The sequence below is a fragment of the Procambarus clarkii genome, chromosome 32, assembly GCF_040958095.1.
Source record: "Procambarus clarkii isolate CNS0578487 chromosome 32, FALCON_Pclarkii_2.0, whole genome shotgun sequence".
NCBI classification, from domain to species: Eukaryota; Metazoa; Arthropoda; class Malacostraca; order Decapoda; family Cambaridae; genus Procambarus; species Procambarus clarkii.
Window position 1 is genome coordinate 10,514,847 of NC_091181.1, and position 22,889 is coordinate 10,537,735.

Below are 22,889 nucleotides of genomic sequence, written 5' to 3' on the forward strand. Positions count from 1 at the left end.
CATTCAGAAATCTAAGTAAAGAGGCATTTAAGGCCCTTTACACTGCTTATGTGAGACCACTATATGGAGACCAGTATTAGAGTATGCAGCCCCATCACAGAGCCCCCACCTGAAGAAGCACATTAGGAAACTGGAAAATGTTCAGAAATTTCCGTCATAGAGCGACTGAAGGAACTGAACCTAACTACGCTAGGAAAATTGGAGGGAGCGGGGAGATATGATAGCAACATATCATACCAACATACCAACAACTTAAAGGGATAGACAGGGTGGAAATAGACGAAATGCTCACGCGACAATTTTCACTACAAAAGAACATACCTGAACACAAAACTTTCTAATGTGATCATAACTAAACACAATCCTCACTAACGTGAACATAACTAAACACAATCCTCACTAACGTGAACATAACTAAACACAATCCTCACTAACGTGAACATAACTAAACACAATCTTCACTAACGTGAACATAACTAAACACAATCCTCACTAACGTGAACATAACTAAACACAATCTTCACTAACGTGAACATAACTAAACACAATCTTCACTAACATGAACATAACTAAACACAATCCTCACTAACGTGAACATAACTAAACACAATCTTCACTAACATGAACATAACTAAACACAATCCTCACTAACGTAACATAACTAAACACAGTCTTCACTAACATGAACATAACTAAACACAATCTTCACTAACGTGAACATAACTAAACACAATCCTCACTAATGTAACATAACTAAACACAATCTTCACTAACGTGAACATAACTAAACACAGTCTTCACTAACATGAACATAACTAAACACAATCTTCACTAACGTGAACATAACTAAACACAATCCTCACTAACGTAACATAACTAAACACAATCCTCACTAACGTGAACATAACTAAACACAGTCTTCACTAACGTGAACATAACTAAACACAATCCTCACTAACGTAACATAACTAAACACAATCCTCACTAATGTAACATAACTAAACACAATCTTCACTAACGTGAACATAACTAAACACAGTCTTCACTAACATGAACATAACTAAACACAATCTTCACTAACGTGAACATAACTAAACACAATCCTCACTAACGTAACATAACTAAACACAATCTTCACTAACGTGAACATAAGTAATTACAATCTTCATTAACGTAATCATAGCTATATCTTGAGTTGATTTCGGGGCTTTAGTGTCCCCGCGGCTCGGTCCTTGACCAGGCCTCCACCCCCAGGAAGCAGCCCGTGACAGCTGACTAACACCCAGGTACCTATTTACTGCCAGGTAACAGGGGCATTCAGGGTGAAAGAAACTTTGCCCATTTGTTTCTGCCTCGTGTGGGAATCGAACCCGCGCCACAGAATTACGAGTCCTGCGCGCTGTCCACCAGGCTACGAGGCCCCTAGCTATATGCGATCTTCACTACAAATCACCATAACTAAGCGGAATACCTACTAACGCGAGCAAAATTAAACATAATCTTCACAACACACGAACACAACCAAACAGAATCTTCACAATACATGTGCACAGCCAAACACAATTTTCTCAATTGCATGAACGCAACCAAACACTATCTTCATAGCAGTGAAGTAATCAGAGAATCAGTCAGATTAGCAGTCAGAGAGAAAAGATTGATAATCAAACACTAAAGACTGTGTTGTGTGTGTGGTGTCACTGGCTGACCCCGACCCTGGCAGGCTCTCCTCCTGAAACGATAACACTTTTGTAACTATGTGGTTGGAAGTACCAACAGGTAGAAGTGGAGCCACTTTTTGTACTATTATTTTCAGAATCGGAAAAAAATAAAGTTAAAACCCAAATATTAATACTCCTAGGCCTAGTATAGCACATATATTTACTACAGTCTGCCTCAGATAGCATGTATTAGGCCTCGGATGGTTAGGTTAGATCTTATTAACAACTTATATATATGTAACAAATATCGGATTTGTCCAAATTCCATAATACAAAAGTATGCTTTCTGGTGGTCCACCACGACATATTTACACTTCAGAGTTACTATAAATAATTTAATTTTAGGAGCATAGGGAAGACCCTGGAGCTCATTTGGGGAGGCTCAAGAATGTCTGATACTGAACCATGTATGACACACAAACGGTAATAACGGATTTAATTGAACCAACCACCTCCCTGCTTAAACTCTACGTTCAGTCTCTCGTCCAGAAAATCCTAAGTTGATAGTTGTGGTAATACTTCCCACATGATGTGGGAAGTATTACCACATAATATCAGTATAACACATAGCGAGAAATTACTGCTGTTTTTTGTGTTAAATAAATCATAAATATAAATCATTTAATTAGCCCAAATGGATTTGGGGCAATATGATTTGGATTTATAGGATTTGGGTATATGACAAATTTGCTCTAGAAAATGAGTAATATTGAATGTATTCATATTAATATATCTCACAACCTAAATTTAACTACTTATTACAAATCTAAAGTCACCAGTCTGCGGACAGAGTGTATTAAACAATGATTGTCTACATTAAATTAAATTAAATTATGAGTAATCGATTAAACTAAATAAAAACCCTCCTTCCTGAAACAAGTAAAACAAATTTGGAGACGGAGTTCCCTGTTAGCCTTGCTGGCCATCTTGAATCAGGACGGGGAGGACGTGTTTGGTTGAGATCTCACAAACAGTTAACTTTTATGTTGTTTGCTGTAAAAGTTGTTGAGGTTACTTGAGTGTAGACTTGTGAGGGTACCTGTCTTATGAGACTTTCACAGGGAGGTGAGGTAAGGCCACACAAACCTCACCTCGGATAGATGCATGGTTGGCGGGGCTAATCCCTTGTTCCAAGAAGTTACCAGATCCAAGTCAATTAATTCAACGGAATATTAGGGATTGAGGGGTATTACCTTTCACCTCCCTGTGAGAGTCTGGTAAGTAAGGTACCCCACAAGTTTCCACTCAAGTAAATTCATGAACCGTCACATTGCGTGTGTGTGACGACCATGTTACTACACACCATCTCCCAGGATAAGTCTTTCCTGTGATGTTAGGTTCTTGTACATGAGCTCAATATATAAGTGAATTCATCATTAGTTATGACATATGCCATCACCAAAAACCTGGTGAGCACATTTAATATCACCCTTAATATCAAATGATCATAAATCATTCTATAATTTGTATACATTGCATGTAGTATATGTTAAGATGTAATTCATTTGCAGGTAAATTGAGATGTGTGGAGGTTATAACTTTTTGATCATTGCGCAGAGACGCTAGACCAAGTGACTGAATGTTGTCCGACCCTGTTTACTAGACCAAGTGACTGAATGTTGTCCGACCCTGTTTACTAGACCAAGTGACTGAATCGAATCCAACCTGACTACCTAGAATTTCTACCACTATTCCAGATAAGCTGTGTTGTAGTTTAAATAATATAAATAATAATTAGTAGAGTTGAATAATATTCATTTGCTTTAACTAAGATACAGAAATAACAACTAACAAGTTAATTCTCATCTAGTTTAATTTATGCAATATAAATCCCCCCAAGTTTGTGAGGAGTTTATTAGTGGAAAAATATCACAATACAGTCCACTTGCCTAATTAAATAATTTAACAGTAACATACAACATAAATAATATAAATAATTTCATAGATAAATAAATAAATAATTACAAAGTCCCACAGGTAAATTTCCCACAACAGTTACAGAGGAGCTTGAGGTCCTCCATCCTCTGAAGGGTTATTAAGGCCACTATAATACCTTACAAATTTTAGTTCTAAATAAATTTCGGGACTAAAGTAAACTCTCAGTGAATATACACAGTGTAAGAAGAATATAGCTCCTGGTCTATATTATCCCTGTCAGTAATCTTAATTACTGTCATGGATAAATACTAAAGTAATTATTAATTAACCATGTCATTTTCAGGACGTTCTGTTTACCCTCTTTCATACACTAATTTTCTGACTTTCAATCACAGTTGCTTTAACAGTAATATATCACAGTAATTTGGAAGAAACACCAAGATAGAATATTTTATTAGTAAACAATGTTATGCAAGTTATTGCTATTATATATCTAATAGAGACAGATCTATCTTGAGATGATTTCGGGGCTTTTTAGTGCCCCCGAGGCCCAGTCCCCGACCAGGCCTCCACCCCCAGGAAGCAGCCCGTGACAGCTGACTAACACCCAGGTACCTATTTACTGCTAGGTAACAGGGGCATAGGGTGAAAGAAACTCTGCCCATTGTTTCTCGCCGGCGCCCGGGATCGAACCCCGGGACCACAGGATCACAAGCCCAGCGTGCTGTCCGCTCGGCTCACCGGCTCCAATAGATACTTTGTGGATCGAATAGATACTTTTATGGATCGAATAGATACTTTTAAAAGTTAATCAGTAGTGACCTTAGATATTTTTCAATTTAGTTTTTGTACTCTGTTGATAAATTGGAGTTTATATTCATGAAATTAATGTATAAAAAGTTATATTTTGATTTGTGGAAAAGTTTATGTGCTGACGTTGAAGGGTCTCGTTAGAATGTTTGTGCTGCACAAACCTTCCTGCGTGTGGGGCTTCCCGAGGCGTGAGGCAGGGTGTGGTGGAGGGGTGAGGGAGGTGTGGTGGTGGAGGGCGAGGTAGAGGGCGTGGAGGGTGTTGCGGAGACTGTGGTGGAGGAGCACCTCCCTCACTCCCGCCCTCTCGCCCACGGCCACCACCACCGTCTCCGGCAGCTTCCACAATCTTGCTTCCTCTGCCAACCTGTAATATATAATTAAATATTATGTCTGCTCTTCACACTTTAACAAAATGCCAAATTTCTTTTAAACATAATACGTTAAATGGGATATAAAATTGAAAATTTGACAATCTATACTGTTTCACACTGGTCTGTCACAGAAGGCATAGTAAATAATAAAGAGAGAGAGAGTTAATTCTTAATGTGCTGCAACTCTGTCAATCCTACGGCTCCTTCAGACAAGACTACCAGGCACCCCTGGAAGAATGGTAGGTAGTTAGTAGGCAACTACACGTGTGTATTAATCATCACTGATACCTAAAATTGACTTGTGTTGCAAATTCAAGCGGCGCTGCTGACCACAGAGAATCAGGCAGGCCCACAGGTACATGAACTCTTTCATCACTACAATTTTTTCCCAATTGCGTTACATCCTGCCTTCTTACAAATTACGTCACTTTTGGCTTGTATGCGTTCGGCATAAAAAAACGTAATTTGAAAATTAAAAATAATTGAAATTTGGGGGGGGGGATTTTTGTATTCCAAAACAGCAAGTTAAGGTTCCTCTGGTCTAAGGAGAGCAGGAAGTTCTCCTAAGGTTTCAAAACGTCATGGACACTTAATTGAAAGTTTCCTCTCTTAACCTAACAGACTAAGCCAGAAGACCCCAAACGGAAAACGGGACAGTACGTCACTTTCGTGCGGTGATTCCATTTTCAATTACGCCCTTTTTTTAGCCAGAGTGCTCATATGCGAAAAGCAAAGTAATTTGTAGGAGGATGTGTTGCCGTGGTAAGAGTTAAGAGTTTTTTTCAAGGATCTGGATTCTAGGCCCAAATCAGAGCGAACTGCCAGTTACTTTTTTAAATGGTTTAGATTGGAAATACTCAGTGGTGACAAACACTGATTATATTTCAGACTACTGTGTAGTATCCTTATAGCTGTAGGATCTCTAAAGCCTGTATAAATTTATTGAGTACCTTCAGTGCAACAAATTTGTCATCTCATTCTCCTTGTGAAAATTTTCACTCATGTTAATATTATTACTTTTAAGGAATGTATTATTCCATATCATATCTATATTTCAGATTCATTATCTATTGATCATATCTGTGTGGAATATTCCAACAAATAGTTTATAATAATTATAAATTAATTAAATGGACTGTATGAATAATTACAAGAGTAGACTGTATAAGATTTAATGATTAGTTGGATGTTTCCACTTCCACAAAATTCTGCAATCATATTAATTAGTTTTCTCTAATTAATATGATTGCATTGAAGAGAACATGTCTGATCTCTCACCATTACCTGGCGTCCTTGGAGACGGACGTCGCGGAATAGCCGCCCTATGCACCATCCTTTTAAGGATCTGGTGGTGGAGTGATGGTCAGCATGCTGGACTGCCACTTGGTGGGCCAGGATTCAATGCTTCATAGAAAAAGTAGTCAATTTGTTCCCATTCATATATTTGTCATTGTACCTCACTTCACCTCTCTCTCCTGCCAATATATGTCCAAAACTTATTGAATTGTAAATCATTCCTTCTGAAGATGTATTAGTATACGAAAGTATTTAAGGAAATTCCTGTTTCAATTCTTCCTCCGTGATCTGACACTGTCACATTTTTAATCACGTGTTAATTTTCGTGATTTACACACATAATGAGAACTACGCACTCTTTCGCTATGCTGTTCCCTCAGTCGCTTCCTTCGTGACAATCTTCGCTACTCTACTAGTGAAAGCACATTGCACCCACACCCACCTCAAATTCCTGAAACAATGTTTTAGTGAGCAATTTGTACCCAAGTCTCTGTTACCTGCCCGTCTCATCATATTAGGTGATCAATCAATTAGTAATTTCTGTGCTACCATCTTGAAAAAAACACATTGAAGTTACAAAAACAAGTGAACGTTTTGTTTTCAAAAGCCTGGATGCAGCAAAAAGAAACTTTCATCACGGAATACCTCTGGACTGGAAAAATCTTCTGATGGATGAAATATACAATGACCTACGCAGAAAAATTAATCAGTTACAGAAAATTCTAAAACGCAGTTTAGAAAGTCTGATTAAAAATAGTGATTGGACAAAGAAATCCAATCCAAACAACGTGTTGAATTTGTCATCCAAGTCGATATGGGAAAATGTGCTTACTGATTTGGGTTATGGAATGTCTTTTGCCATTTCATACCAAATTTCTGCAGTTAAGATTGCTAGTTCATTGTTACAGTTTGAAAAACAAAACTCTCTCTCTCTCCACAAAACCTCAAAGGAACGGATGATAGGCCTCCTATGAGGCCTATCATCAGTTCTGTGGGATCCATTTCTTACAAGCTTTCTAAATTGCTTTCCAAAATCTTGTCCCCATTGTTAGGAACTATTTCCTCTTCTCATTTGACCAATTCTCTTGAATTAGTTAACAAATTGAATAATGTTCCTGTCACTCCTGATGTAAAGTTAATAAGTTTTGACGTTTGTTCTTTGTTTACAGAGGTACCGGTTGATGATATTCTTGATTATCTTCCACATGAACTAATGAATCATGTTTTACCTTTTTCTGCTGATATTGTTGTCAATCTTGTTAAGTTGTGCATAGAAGAATGAAATTTACCTTTAATAATGTGACTATTGAAATGACAATGGGGAATCCTTTATCGCCATTGCTTTCAAACCTGTACATGGAATTCTTCCAAAAGAAATTTGTTTAAAAAATTACCCCTGGAATCATTCCATGTTTTAGATATGTTGATTATATTTTGTGTAAATGGACTACAGATGTAAACACAGACGAATTTGTAGCTAAATTAATGATTAAGTCACTATAAAATTTACTATGGAAACTGAAATTGATAAATGTTTGCTATTTCTTGATGTAATTATTCATAGGGAACATTTTTCACTAAAGTTTAGTGTCTACAGAAAACCTACGAATAATTTACCTTATGTTCATTACTTCTCAGTACATAGATACAATGTGAAAAAATAAATTTTTTCCTCTATGTATCTAAGAGCTCTTCGGGTTGTGAGTCCAGAATTCTTAGATGAAGAGTTTCAGAACATTGATTATATTGGTCTCAAGCTTTGTTATCCACTGAGTTTTTTGGAAGTTTGCCGTAGCAAAGCACGTCGTACATATTATAATGATATATGCAGTGAGAAAATTCGGCCAAAGAATGTGTTATGTTTATCATATCTTTCTTGTTTTGAAAATATGGTCAAGGCCTTGAAACTTTTTGATGTACATGTATTGTTTAATTACGAAAAACCTTTTGGTAAACTATTAGTTCGAAACAGCCCTCGTAGTGATAATTGTGTCATTTATAAAATAACTTGTAAAGACTATAAGAGGTTCTATGTTGGGCAAACGTGTAAAGATTTGAAATGAAAAATTCGCAACATAAATTGTTTGTAAGACATGGTAATTTTTCTAATGGTTTGTTTGTTTATTTCTCAAAAAATTCTCACTAAATTGATTGCGAGATGGCTTCTTCAATAACGAATTGTAAAAGTACTTTCAATAGGAACATAATTGAATCTGCTTTAATACAGATTACAAAATCATGTAATATGAACATTAGCAGTGGTGTATATAATTTAGATCCATTTTTGATGGTTCAGTTAAATGGGAATTTGAGTAGGATCATTGATACACATTTGTCTCACTAATTCATTGTTAATATTTACTATCTTATACTATTATTATCCATGTATGGGCCTATTGATGCAGCTCCTTTTTAATGGGTCTATAAACTATTAGTGGGTATAAATTAGTGAGTCTCCGATGTGTAGTGGTAAGACACTCGCCTGGCGTTCCGCGAGCGCTATGTCATGGGTTCGTATCATGGCCGGGGAGGATTTACTGGGCGCAATTCCTTAACTGTAGCCTCTGTTTAACACAACAGTAAAATGTGTACTTGGATGAAAAAACGAATCTTCGCGGCAGGGGATCGTATTCCAGGGACCTGCCCGAAACGCTACGCATACTAGTGGCTGTACTAGAATGTAACAACTCTTCTATATATCTCAAAAAAAAAAAAAATAGAAGCTGCCTCGTATGGCCAATAGGCATTCTGCAGTTCTTATGCAGCTCTTATTTTATATTCACCTAATTTCCAGTCATATATTTGTCATTGTACCTCATTTCACTTCACCTCTCTCTCCTGCCTATATATGTCCAAAACTTATTGTAAATCATTCCTTCTGAAGATGTATTAATATACGAAAGTACTTAAGGAAATTCCTGTTTAAATTCTTCCTCCGTGGTTTACACACACACACACACACACACACACACACACACACACACACACACACACACACATTATATATATATATATATATATATATATATATATATATATATATATATATATATATATATATATATATATATATATATATATATATATGTCGTACCTAGTAGCCAGAATGCACTTCTCGGCCAACTATGCAAGGCCCGATTTGCCTAATAAGCCAAGTTTTCCTGAATTAATATATTTTCTCAAATTTTTTTCTTATGAAATGATAAAGCTACCCATTTCATTATGTATGAGGTTTTTTTTTTATTGGAGTTAAAATTAACTTAGATATATGACCGAACCTAACCAACCCTACCTAACCTAACCTAACCTATCTTTATAGGTTAGGTTAGGTAGCCGAAAAAGTTAGGTTAGGTTAGGTTAGGTAGGTTAGGTAGTCGTAAAATAATTAATTCATGAAAACTTGGCTTATTAGGCAATTCCGGCCTTGCATAGTAGGCTGATAAGTGCGTTCTGGCTACTAGGTACGACATATATATATATATATATATATATATATATATATATATATATATATATATATATATATATATATATATATATATATATATATATATATGTCGTACCTAGTAGCCACAACGCACTTTTTGGCCTACTATGCAAGGCCCGATTTGCCTAATAAGCCAAATTTTCCTGAATTAATATATTTTCACTAATTTTTTTCTTATGAAATGATAAAGCTACCCATTTCATTATGTATGAGGTCAATTTTTTTTTATTGGAGTTAAAATTAACGTAGATATATGACCGAACCTAACCAACCCTACCTAACCTATCTCTATAGGTTAGGTTAGGTTAGGTGGCCAAAAAAGTTAGGTTAGGTTAGGTTAGGTAGGTTAGGTTGATGAAAAACAATTAATTCATGAAAACTTGGCTTATTAGGCAAATCAGGCCTTGCATAGTAGGCTGAGAAGTGCGTTCTGGCTACTAGGTACGACATATATATATATATATATATATATATATATATATATATATATGTCGTACCTATTAGCCAGAACGCACTTCTCAGCCTACTATGCAAGGCCCGATTTGCCTAATAAGCCAAGTTTTCATGAATTAATTGTTTTTCGACAACCTAACCTACCTAACCTAACCTAACTTTTTCGGCTACCTAAATATATATATATATATATTTACCTAAATATATATATATATATATATATATATATATATATATATATATATATATATATATATATATATATATATATATATATATATATATATATATATATATATATTTCGTACCTAGTAGCCAGAATGCACTTCTCGGCCTACTATGCAAGGCCCGATTTGCCTAATAAGCCAAGTTTTCCTGAATTAATATATTTTCTCTAATTTTTTTCTTATGAAATGTTAAAGCTACCCATTTCATTATGTATGAGGTCAATTTTTTTTATTGGAGTTAAAATTAACGTAGATATATGGCCGAACCTAACCAACCCTACCTAACCTAACCTAACCTATCTTTATAGGTTAGGTTTAGTTAGGTAGCCGAAAAAGTTAGGTTAGGTTAGGTAGGTTAGGTAGTCGAAAAACAATAAATTCATGAAAACTTGACTTATTAGGCAAATCGGGCCTTGCATAGTAGGCTGAGAAGTGCGTTCTGGCTACTAGGTACGACATATATATATATTAGTGTTCAGTGAGAAACCACAAGGTCTCCTCTGAATACTTTTTTTTTCTTCTCCGAGGCTATGGGTCTATATATATATATAGACTATATATACATATATATATATATATATATATATATATATATATATATATATATATATATATATATATATATATATATATATATATATATATATGTCGTACCTAGTAGCCAGAACGCACTTCTCAGCCTACTATGCAAGGCCCGATTTGCCTAATAAGCCATGTTTTCATGAATTAATTGTTTTTTGACTACCTAACCTACCTAACCTAACCTAACTTTTTCGGCTACCTAACCTAACCTAACCTATAAAGATAGGTTAGGTTAGGTTAGGTAGGGTTGGTTAGGTTCGGTCATATATCTACGTTAATTTTAACTCTAATAAAAAAAATTGACCTCATACATAATGAAATGGGTAACTTTATCATTTCATAAGAAAAAAATTAGAGAAAATATATTAATTCAGGAAAACTTGGCTTATTAGGCAAATCGGGCCTTGCATAGTAGGCTGAGAAGTGCGTTCTGGCTACTAGGTACGACATATATATATATATATATATATATATATATATATATATATATATATATATATATATATGTCGTACCTAGTAGCCAGAACGCACTTCTCAGCCTATTATGCAAGGCCCGATTTGCCTAATAAGCCAAGTTTTCATGAATTAATTGTTTTTCGACTACCTAACCTACCTAACCTAACCTAACCTACCTTTTTGGGCTACCTAACCAAACCTAACCAATAAAGATAGGTTAGGTTAGGTTAGGTAGGGTTGGTTAGGTTCGGTCATATATCTACGTTAATTTTAACCCAATAAAAAAAAATTGACCTCATACATAATGAAATGGGTAGCTTTACCATTTCATAAGAAAAAAAATAGAAAAAATATATTAATTCATGAAAACTTGGCTTATTAGGCAAATCGGGCCTTGCATAGTAGGCCAAAAAGTGAGTTCTGGCTACTAGGTACGACATATATATATATATATATATATATATATATATATATATATATATATATGTCGTACCTAGTAGCCAGAATGCACTTCTCAGCCTACTATGCAAGGTCCGATTTGCCTAATAAGCCAAGTTTTCATGAATTAATTGTTTTTCGACTACCTAACCTACCTAACCTAACCTAACCTAACTTTTTCTGATACCTAACCTAACCTAACCTATAGAGATAGGTTAGGTTAGGTTAGGTAGGGTTGGTTAGGTTCGGTCATATATCTACGTTAATTTTAACTCCAATAAAAAAAAAATGACCTCATACATAATGAAATGGGTAGCTTTATCATTTCATAAGAAAAAAATTAGAGAAAATATATTAATTCAGGAAAACTTGACTTATTAGGCAAATCGGGCCTTGCATATTAGGCTGAGAAGTGCGTTCTGGCTACTAGGTACGACATATATATATATATATATATATATATATATATAGGTGCGACATATATATATATATATATATATATATATATATATATATATATATATATATATATATATATATATATATATATATATGTCGTACCTAGTAGCCAGAACTCACTTCTCAGCCTACTATTCAAGGCCCGATTTGCCTAATAAGCCAAGTTTTCCTGAATTAATATATTTACTATAATTTTTTTCTTATGAAATGATAAAGCAACCCTTTTCACTATGTATGAGGTCAATTTTTTTTTATTGGAGTTAAAATTAACGTAGATATATGACCGAACCTAACCAACCCTACCTAACCTAACCTAACCTATATATATAGGTAAGGTTAGGTTAGGTAGCCAAAAAAAGCTAGGTTAGGTTAGGTTAGGTAGGTTAGGTAGACGAAAAAACATTAATTCATGAAAACTTGGCTTATTAGGCAAATCGGGCCTTGCATAGTAGGCTGAGAAGTGAGTTCTGGCTACTAGGTACGACATATATATATATATATATATATGTCGTACCTAGTAGCCAGAACGCACTTCTCAGCCGAATATGCAAGACCAAATTTGCCTAATAAGCCAAGTTTTCCTCAATTAATATATTTTCTCTAATTTTTTTCTTATGAAATGATAAAGCTACCCATTTCATTATGTATGAGGTCAATTTTGTTTTATTGGAGTTAAAATTAACGTAGATATATGACCGAACCTAACCAACCCTACCTAACCTAACCTAATCTATCTTTATAGGTTAGGTTAGGTTAGGTAGCCGAAAAAGTTAGGTTAGGTTAGGTTAGGTAGGTTAGGTAGTCGAAAAACAATTAATTCATGAAAACTTGGCTTACTAGGCAAATTTGGCCTTGCATAGTAGGCTGAGAAGTGAGTTCTGGCTACTAGGTACGATATATATATATATATATATATATATATATATATATATATATATATATTAGTATATTTTAGTAGCAGTCTTTCCTGTAGACATATATTATTAAATATGACCAAAAAAGTAAGATTAATAATTCTAACACGAATTTTCTCAATCTTTCGTACATTTCTTTTCACTGTTGGAGGTAAATCAAAAATCAATTCTCCAAAATTCATTTTTATTTCTAGTCTGACGCGACACGAGCGCGTTTCGTAAAACTTATTACATTTTCAAAGATTTTAGTTCACAAATACACAACTGAATAGAACTTACGCATCTCCGATTTTATATCTACATTTGAGTGAGGTGGAAGGGGTGATGTGGCATTAACACAAGACAGAACAAGAGGTGGCATTAATAGGGTATTAATTTCGTCAACACAAGACAGAACAAGAGGTGGTATTAATAGGGTATTAATTTCATCAACACAAGACAGAACACGAAACAATGGGTATTGAATAGAAGTGTTTGTAGAAAGCCTATTGGTCCATATTTCTTGATGCTTCTATATTGGAGCGGAGTCTACAGGTGGGTAGAATATAGTTGTGCAATAATTGGCTGTTGATTGCTGGTGTTGACTTCTTGATGTGTAGTGCCTCGCAAACGTCAAGCCGCCTGCTATCGCTGTATCTATCGATGATTTCTGTGTTGTTTACTAGGATTTCTCTGGCTATGGTTTGGTTGTGGGAAGAGATTATATGTTCCTTAATGGAGCCCTGTTGCTTATGCATCGTTAAACGCCTAGAAAGAGATGTTGTTGTCTTGCCTATATACTGGGTTTTTTGGAGCTTACAGTCCCCAAGAGGGCATTTAAAGGCATAGACGACGTTAGTCTCTTTTAAAGCGTTCTGTTTTGTGTCTGGAGAGTTTCTCCTGAGTAGGCTGGCCGTTTTTCTGGTTTTATAGTAAATCGTCAGTTGTATCCTCTGATTTTTGTCTGTAGGGATAACGTTTCTATTAACAATATCTTTCAGGACCCTTTCCTCCGTTTTATGAGCTGTGGAAAAGAAGTTCCTGTAAAATAGTCTAATAGGGGGTATAGGTGTTGTGTTAGTTGTCTCTTCAGAGGTTGCATGGCGTTTCACCTTCCTTCTTATGGTGTCTTCAACGAAACCATTGGAGAAGCTGTTGTTGACTAGGACCTGCCTTACCCTACAGAGTTCTTCATCGACTTGCTTCCATCCTGAGCTGTGGCTGAGAGCACGGCCGACATAAGCGTTAACAACACTCTTCTTGTACCTGTCTGGGCAGTCACTGTTGGCATTTAGGCACATTCCTATGTTTGTTTCCTTAGTGTAGACTGCAGTGTGGAAACCTCCGCTCTTTTCCATGACTGTTACATCTAGAAAGGGCAGCTTCCCATCCTTCTCCATCTCGTAAGTGAAACGCAACACAGAATTCTGCTCAAATGCCTCCATCAGCTCCTGCAGATGTCTGACATCAGGTACCTGTGTAAAAATGTCGTCAACATACCTGCAGTATATGGCCGGTTTCAAGTTCATGTCGACTAAGACCTTTTGCTCGATGGTACCCATGTAGAAGTTCACAAACAGGACACCTAGGGGAGAACCCATGGCGACCCCATCTACTTGGTTATACATGTGCCCATCCGGGCTCAAGAAGGGTGCCTCTTTAGTACAAGCTTGGAGCAGTTTCCTTGGAATGCTTTCTGGTATGTCAAGAGGAGTACAGGTTGGATCACGATACACTCTGTCCGCTATCATCCCGATTGCTTCATCCACAGGTACGTTGGTAAACAGTGATTCTATGTCCAACGAGGCTCTTATCCCTGTGGCCCGTGTTACCCGCAGTAAGTCAACAAATTCCTCCGGAGACTTCAGGCTGAAGGAGCAAAGGACATAAGGAGTCAGCAAGCCATTGAGTCGCTTCGCCAGTCTGTACAGGGTGATACCCACACCCACGTACAGACTGGCAAAGCGACTCAACGGCTTGCAGACTCCTTATGTCCCTTGCATCTTAGTTATTACGAAACGCGTTCAAGTGTTGCGTCAGACTAGAAATAAATAAGGAATTTTGGAGAATTGATTTTTTAATTACCATCAATAGTGAAAAGAAACATAAGAAATATCGAGAAAATTCGTGTTAGAATTATTAATCTTACTTTTTCGGTCATATTTAATATATATATATATATATATATATATATATATATATATATATATATATATATATATATATATATATATATATATATATATATATATATATATATATATATATATATATATATATATATATATATATATATATATATATATATATTAGTATACTTTGGTAGCAGTCTTTCCTGTAGACATATATTATTAAATATGTCCGAAAAAGTAAGATTAATAATTCTAACACGAATTTTCTCAATCTTTCGTACATTACGCTTCACTGTTGGAGGTAAATCAAAAATCAATTCTCCAAAATTCATTTTTATTTCTAGTCTGACGCGACACGGGCGCGTTTCGTAAAACTTATTACATTTTCAAAGACTTTAGTTCACAAATACACAACTGAAAAGAACTTACGTATCTCCGATTTTATATCTACATTTGAGTGAGGTGGAAGGGGTGATGTGGCATTAACACAAGACAGAACAAAGTATGGTATTAATAGGGTATTAATTTCATCAACACAAGACAGAACAAGAGTATTAATAGGGTATTAATTTCATCAACACAAGACAGAACACGAAACAATGGATATTGAATAGAAGTGTTTGTAGAAAGCCTATTGGTCCATATTTCTTGATGCCATCAAGAAATATGGACCAATAGGCTTTCTACAAACACTTCTATTCAATATCCATTGTTTCGTGTTCTGTCTTGTGTTGATGAAATTAATACCCTATTAATACTCTTGTTCTGTCTTGTGTTGATGAAATTAATACCCTCTTAATACCATACTTTGTTCTGTCTTGTGTTAATGCCACATCACTCAAATGTAGATATAAAATCGGAGATACGTAAGTTCTATTCAGTTGTGTATTTGTGAACTAAAGTCTTTGAAAATGTAATAAGTTTTACGAAACGCGCCCGTGTCGCGTCAGACTAGAAATAAAAATGAATTTTGGAGAATTGATTTTTGATTTACCTCCAACAGTGAAGCGTAATGTACGAAAGATTGAGAAAATTCGTGTTAGAATTATTAATCTTACTTTTTCGGTCATATTTAATAATATATATATATATATATATATATATATATATATATATATATATATATATATATTGGTGAATACTGGCAGCAGGTTTTCTTTCAAACATGTTTCATTGAATATGACCGCATATTCTGTATTTATTATTTTCTGGTTTAGGGCTTCTATCCCTCTAACTATTTTCTTAGCATCAGGGCTTAATTGAAATAGGAGTTCTCCAAAACTCATTTTCGTACTTTTAAGGTGAAGAAAAGAAGTGATTTACTATAGAGTGTATTACACTTATTTGTATAATTTGCACGACGTTTCGAACCTCCATGGTTCATTCTCAAGTGAACAGATCTTACAATACTAGTTGATTTTATACCCGCATTAGGTCAGGTGATAATACAATGAAGGTGAAAACATGGGGGGATACATAAGGGATAAACATAGGGGCTGCAGAAGGCTTATTGGCCCATACGAGGCATCTCCTATCTAAACACAAAGATTAATCCAGTGTAATTGGCCTGTTATGTTGGACATTGTCTTCTGTGTTGGCATCGATATGTTCTTGTCTTGTCCTTACTCTCATGGTGGGTAGAGTAAATAGTTCCGTGATTTGGGTGTTCATGGTAGGTCGCTCTATTCTTATGTGAATTGCCTCAATAATTTGTAATCTTCTTGAATCTTGGGTTTTGTCTATTATGCAAGTATTCTTGTTCAACATTTCTCTTGTTAGAGTAATGTCATGGGCTTGTCTCATGTGATTCCTAGGGGCACCTGATTGAAGATGGCATGTCAAACGCCTCGTCAGCTTGGTCGACGTCATACCTATGTACTTACATTGAAGGTTAAAAATCTACATTGAAGCTAAAAATCCCTCGTCCTAAAGATGGCTACTTTAACCTGACTTCTTATGATCTTACCCAGGACCAACGAGACCTCTTAAATCTTGGTCTAAATTGCCAATTCTTATCTAAACCAAAGATGCATAAAAAACGCCTGGAAATCGAAATGCTTCTGGACGATATCCATAAGCTAGAAGACAACAAAAAAGTCATCACCACTGACACACTTCAAGCTGAACTACTTGCAGAAGCAGGGAAAAAACGAGGAACATATTCATCTACAATCTTAACCCCACGACTCAAAGAAGCAGCGAAACAACTAAAAAATCTGAAAGACGTAACAATAAGAAAAGCCGACAAAACAGCAGCATATGTATTGATTCCTACCCATGAATACATGAACAAAATTAGCGACATCCTAAGTGACGACTCCAAATTTCAACGAATCACGAGGAACCCCGTAGAAGACCTTAAGCGGAAAGTAAACAAAACAATTACAGCAATCAACGCAAAGAAAGGTAGTGTGCATTTCAATAAACTTCAAGGCGACTATGGCTTAGGATATGCCTACGGCAATGTTAAGACGCATAAACCAGGTAACCCACTACGCCCTATAATCAGCCAAATACCAACCCCAACTTATCACCTGGCAAAGAAACTCAATGAACTCCTAACTCCATACACTCCAAGTAAGTTTAGTCTATAATCATCAGCAGATTTCCTAGAATTGATCAAATCTACCCAGCCCGATGGAATCATCGCTTCCCTGGACGTTGAATCCCTTTTTACCAACGTCCCAGTCGACACAACCATAGGAATGATACTGGACAGAGTATACAGAGACGAGAGCACCCCCAAATTAGACATACCTGAGCCACACTTGAAAAGTCTTCTCGAAGCATGTACAAAGGAAGCCCCTTTCATCAGTCCACAAGGAGACATGTATTTACAAATAGACGGAGTAGCAATGGGCTCCCCCTTAGGAGTTTTATTTGCCAATTTTTATATGGGAACCATCGAAGATAGGGTCTTCAGTAGCAGACAAAAACCAACTGTATACTGCCGTTATGTAGATGACATATTCGTAATAGTAAAAGACTCAGATGAACTAATTGACCTAAAAAGACCTAGAGAGAGAGTCAGTACTCCGATTTACACATGAAAATAGTGAAAATAACAGTCTGCCATTCTTGGATGTACTAATAACAAAAACAGGAACCTCTTTAAGCACCAACGTATATACCAAGCCCACCGACATAGGATTATGCCTGAACGGTAGAAGTGAGTGCCCCCAAAGATACAAAGCCAGTGTTCTCAATGCTTATATTCGTCGAGCGCTTACCCACTGCTCTGAATGGAGCAACGTGAGTAGAGAGTTTGAAAGAGTAACTCAGGTATTGGTGAACAACGGATATAGCAACGCGGAAATAAACGCTGCTATAAGAAGACACTTGGACCGTTGGTATAATTCAGAACCTAGAACAGAAACCACAACACCCCCAATAAAATTATATTACAAATCAACCATGCACAGTGAACATATAAAAGAGGAAAGAATAATGAAAGAAATAATCCGTAAAGGAGTAAAAAGCACTACTCCTAACCAAAACATAAACCTGATAATATTCTACAAAACCAAGAAGACTTCCGAACTCCTTATCAAAAACAGCCCGAAGCCGACGGAGAACCCTCTACAGCAGTCAAGCGTTGTATACATGTACACTTGCCCCCACGAAGGATGTAACCTTCAATGTAAGTACATAGGTATGACGTCGACCAAGCTGACGAGGCGTTTGACATGCCATCTTCAATCTGGTGCCCCTAGGAATCACATGAGACAAGCCCATGACATTACTCTAACAAGAGAAATGTTGAACAAGAATACTTGCATAATAGACAAAACCCAAGATTCAAGAAGATTACAAATTCTTGAGGCAATTCACATAAGAATAGAGCGACCTACCATGAACACCCAAATCACGGAACTATTTACTCTACCCACCATGAGAGTAAGGACAAGATAAGAACATATCGATGCCAACACAGAAGACAATGTCCAACATAACAGGCCAATTACACTGGATTAATCTTTGTGTTTAGATAGGAGATGCCTCGTATGGGCCAATAAGCCTTCTGCAGCCCCTATGTTTATCCCTTATGTATCCACCCATGTTTTCACCTTCATTGTATTATCACCTGACCTAATGCGGGTATAAAATCAACTAGTATTGTAAGATCTGTTCACTTGAGAATGAACCATGGAGGTTCGAAACGTCGTGCAAATTATACAAATAAGTGTAATACACTCTATAGTAAATCACTTCTTTTCTTCACCTTAAAAGTACGAAAATGAGTTTTGGAGAACTCCTATTTCAATTAAGCCCTGATGCTAAGAAAATAGTTAGAGGGATAGAAGCCCTAAACCAGAAAATAATAAATACAGAATATGCGGTCATATTCAATGAAACATATATATATATATATATATATATATATATATATATATATATATATATATATATATATATATATATATATATATATATATATATATATATATATATATATATATATGACAATGTCAGACCACGGAGGAAAAATGAAACAGGAATTTCCTTAAGTACTTTCGTATATTAATACATCTTCAGAAGGAGTGTACACTCCTTCATATACATTCTTTTATACACTCCTTCTGAAGATGTATTAATATACGAAAGTACTTAAGGAAATTCCTGTTTTATTTTTCCTCCGTGGTCTGACATTGTCACATTTTTAATCACGTGTTTACTTTCGTGATATACACACACACATATATATATACATATATATATATATATATATATATATATATATATATATATATATATATATATATATATATATATATATATATATATATATATATATATTCTGGCAGAACTGATAGCATTACCAAAGGATATTGTTAGTATTATTGATACTTTTGGAAGTGAGGTCGAGGATGAGTCCCCGGCAGGTGGTCGTGGCGTCTCCCCACAGGTGCTGGAGGAGATGATCCCGGGCCAGGTGGTCCCGGGCCTGGTGGTCCTGGGCCAGGTGGTCCTGGGCCAGGTGGTCCCGGGCCAGGTGGTCCCGGGCCAGGTGGTCCTGGGAGACCACTAACCCCGCCTCCACTACCACACCAGCCACTCCTCCAGCATTCAAGCGTCTGACGAATAACAATGTAATATCATTAAAGATCAACAAGAGCGCCTTTTTATACAAAATTATTTCATGTCTACTGCGACTCAATAATTTACAAACACTTCAGAAAATGGCAACAATCCACCTGAGTATGGTGGAGGTGACGTGAGAGTGACGTGTAGTGGTGATGATCACCAGGTGGCAGCCGGGGAGGTGGTGCTCTACCACCTGCCCCACCATCACGCCCACCTGCTCCACCATCACGCCCACCTGCTCCACCATCACGCCCACCTGCTCCTGCCCTAAGGGCTCACCCAGCACCTGGCCGACCATGATTGAGCCGTACAGCAGTGTGATGGTCATCAAAGTTGTATGGTAAATCATTTCCTCCTGAGGCAGACAAATGAGAATGTTAAAATTACTATACAAGTACCAGGAATAATCCACTGCTAAAATTTCTCACTGCTTTATTTTGTTTGGGAATAAAGACACACTATGTAGTCCAGATTCAAGTTGTAATCTAGACTAGCAATTAACATTTAGCCTGTGAAGATATATTCTGTCATCTTAGCTCACAGTATTTCATCTTTACAAATCAAAGTACCAACGGGATATCAGCTTATTACGTTAAGAGTTATCGTTCAGAATCCACGGAGTAACTCATAACATCTAATACACTGATTTAAACATCATTCTGTACTGTTGGGTCGCATGAATACAGTGAAGTCATTGATAATTTGTTCATTGCTTATTTCAGGAACTTACTTCAAGAAGCACATTTATTGTCCCACAGGGTGGTGATACTTAATATTAGAATTATTACATATAATCTTATCATAATCCCCCATTTTAATAGCTTTGCATAATTTCTTCCATCAATTATCACTAATTATATGTCAAAAATAACAGAAGAATTTCCCAAGGAAATACGTGAACAGTTGTGTAGCCAAGATAGGCAGACATGAAGAGTGAAAATGAAAAACCTGTTAACAAATTTACTGGTGAGTTATTGAATGTTTTTTTATGTATTAAGCATTTAATGCATGTGTGGTTTTCCTTTAATTAGAAATGTTTGTGTTTTTAGTATGTATATATTAGTGAATCAGGCTGTGGTTCACCAGGCTGATGAATCAATGTTGTGACGTCATAAGACCAAAGTATGCAGAGGCCCTGATGACGGTAACGCCGTCATCAATTAGTGAAATTGTAAAAATTATATTTATTGTCCGCATGTTATGGGATTGGTTTTAAAATACGCACCACGATATTGTGACCAATTTGATACCACTATGAAAGCATTGTACAAAAATAGAAGTGAGAAAGCTGATTAGAGTACAAACATATGAGAGTGGTTTGTGTGCTAACGGCCAATGCTCGGACTACTGCATAGATTAATAAATTTGTAAAAAATCAATTTACTGTTCGTTTATTATGGGATTGTTTTAAAATGCACGCTGTGATATTGCAAAGAATATTTTACCAATATAAATGACGTAGCACAAAAGTTAAGGTGGGAAAGCTGAAAACAGTATAGACATGTGAATGGGGTTTGTGGACTGGAGTCCAATGCTCGGGCTACTGCGCAGATCAATAAACTTGTGCAAATTAAATTTATTGTCCGAAAATTATGGGACTGGTTTTAAAATGTGCTTTTTGATATTGCAAATAATGTGATACCAAAATGAATGAGGTAGCACGAACATTGAGGTGAGAAAACTGAAAAGATTATAAACATTTGAGTGTTGTTTTTGCCTTCATGGCCAACACTCGGCCTACCTTCCGGTGGGTGTGCGCGGCGGGTCGCCCTCCGGGCAGGCAGGCGAAAGTGTTAAGAAGTGTAAGAGGGATGGATTTGTCTAGCTAGCTTGTAGACTGTTGTGGGTGTACACAATAGGAAAGGCATGTGCACAAGAATGCACTGGGCATTTGTTTAGGAAATACTTCACCTACACATGCATGTTGGGTGTCTCCGGATAGCCCATGACAAGACTTTTCCAACAAGACGTTAGTGCCTGCTGTACCAAGTCTGTGAAAAAAGATATAGCCATGGGCAAGTTTCATGTGAGTTTTGTATAGCAAGTGAAGAAGGATTTTGAGGGATGGGGGCCAATGGTCTTAGGCTACAACTACGACAGGCAACTGCCCTACAACAATCAGCACTGGTCAGAACAAACTCATTATGTCCACGCATAATGGGCTTGCCGAAAAAGTCTTCCAGTCAAACTATCACTAATAGAGTAACCTCATTCATCTTTGCCAACATACAAGGACTAAAAACAAGAACAAACAACAAAGTACAGTTCATAAATGGCCTCCTCACGGAGTCAAATGCAGTATTTGGAGCTTTCACAGAAACCCATGCAGGGGAATTCTTGGACAGTGAGATCTGGATTCCAGGATATAACCTATACAGGTGTGATAGGAAAATTAGGTCACATGGAGGAGTGGGTCTGTATATTAGGGAAGACCTTGTATGCTCGGAGCTCCTAAACGTTACAAATGAGGTGGTAGAAGTACTGGGATTAAAAATAGAGAAAATAAATTTAGTGATTATTCTAATATACAAACCGCCAGATGCAACGGCTGAGGAATTCACAGAACAGATAAACAAAATAGAGAATAGCCTTGATAATTTG

General features: G+C 36.3%; 1 protein-coding gene across 1 annotated transcript in view; it reads right to left on the bottom strand.

Annotated features, from left to right (window-relative positions):
* The window catches only part of LOC138370424 (uncharacterized), a 38,089-nt gene extending 17,473 nt beyond the window's left edge, over positions 1 to 20,616 (bottom strand). The window contains exons 1-4 of the mRNA XM_069334779.1: positions 20,399 to 20,616; positions 20,230 to 20,278; positions 20,024 to 20,148; positions 4,571 to 4,773 (exon numbers count right to left, since the gene is read on the bottom strand). Coding sequence (XP_069190880.1) covers positions 4,571 to 4,773; positions 20,024 to 20,148; positions 20,230 to 20,278; positions 20,399 to 20,616 — 595 coding nt within the window. The remainder of the gene's footprint in view (positions 1 to 4,570; positions 4,774 to 20,023; positions 20,149 to 20,229; positions 20,279 to 20,398) is intronic.
* Positions 20,617 to 22,889: the final 2,273 nt, after the last annotated feature.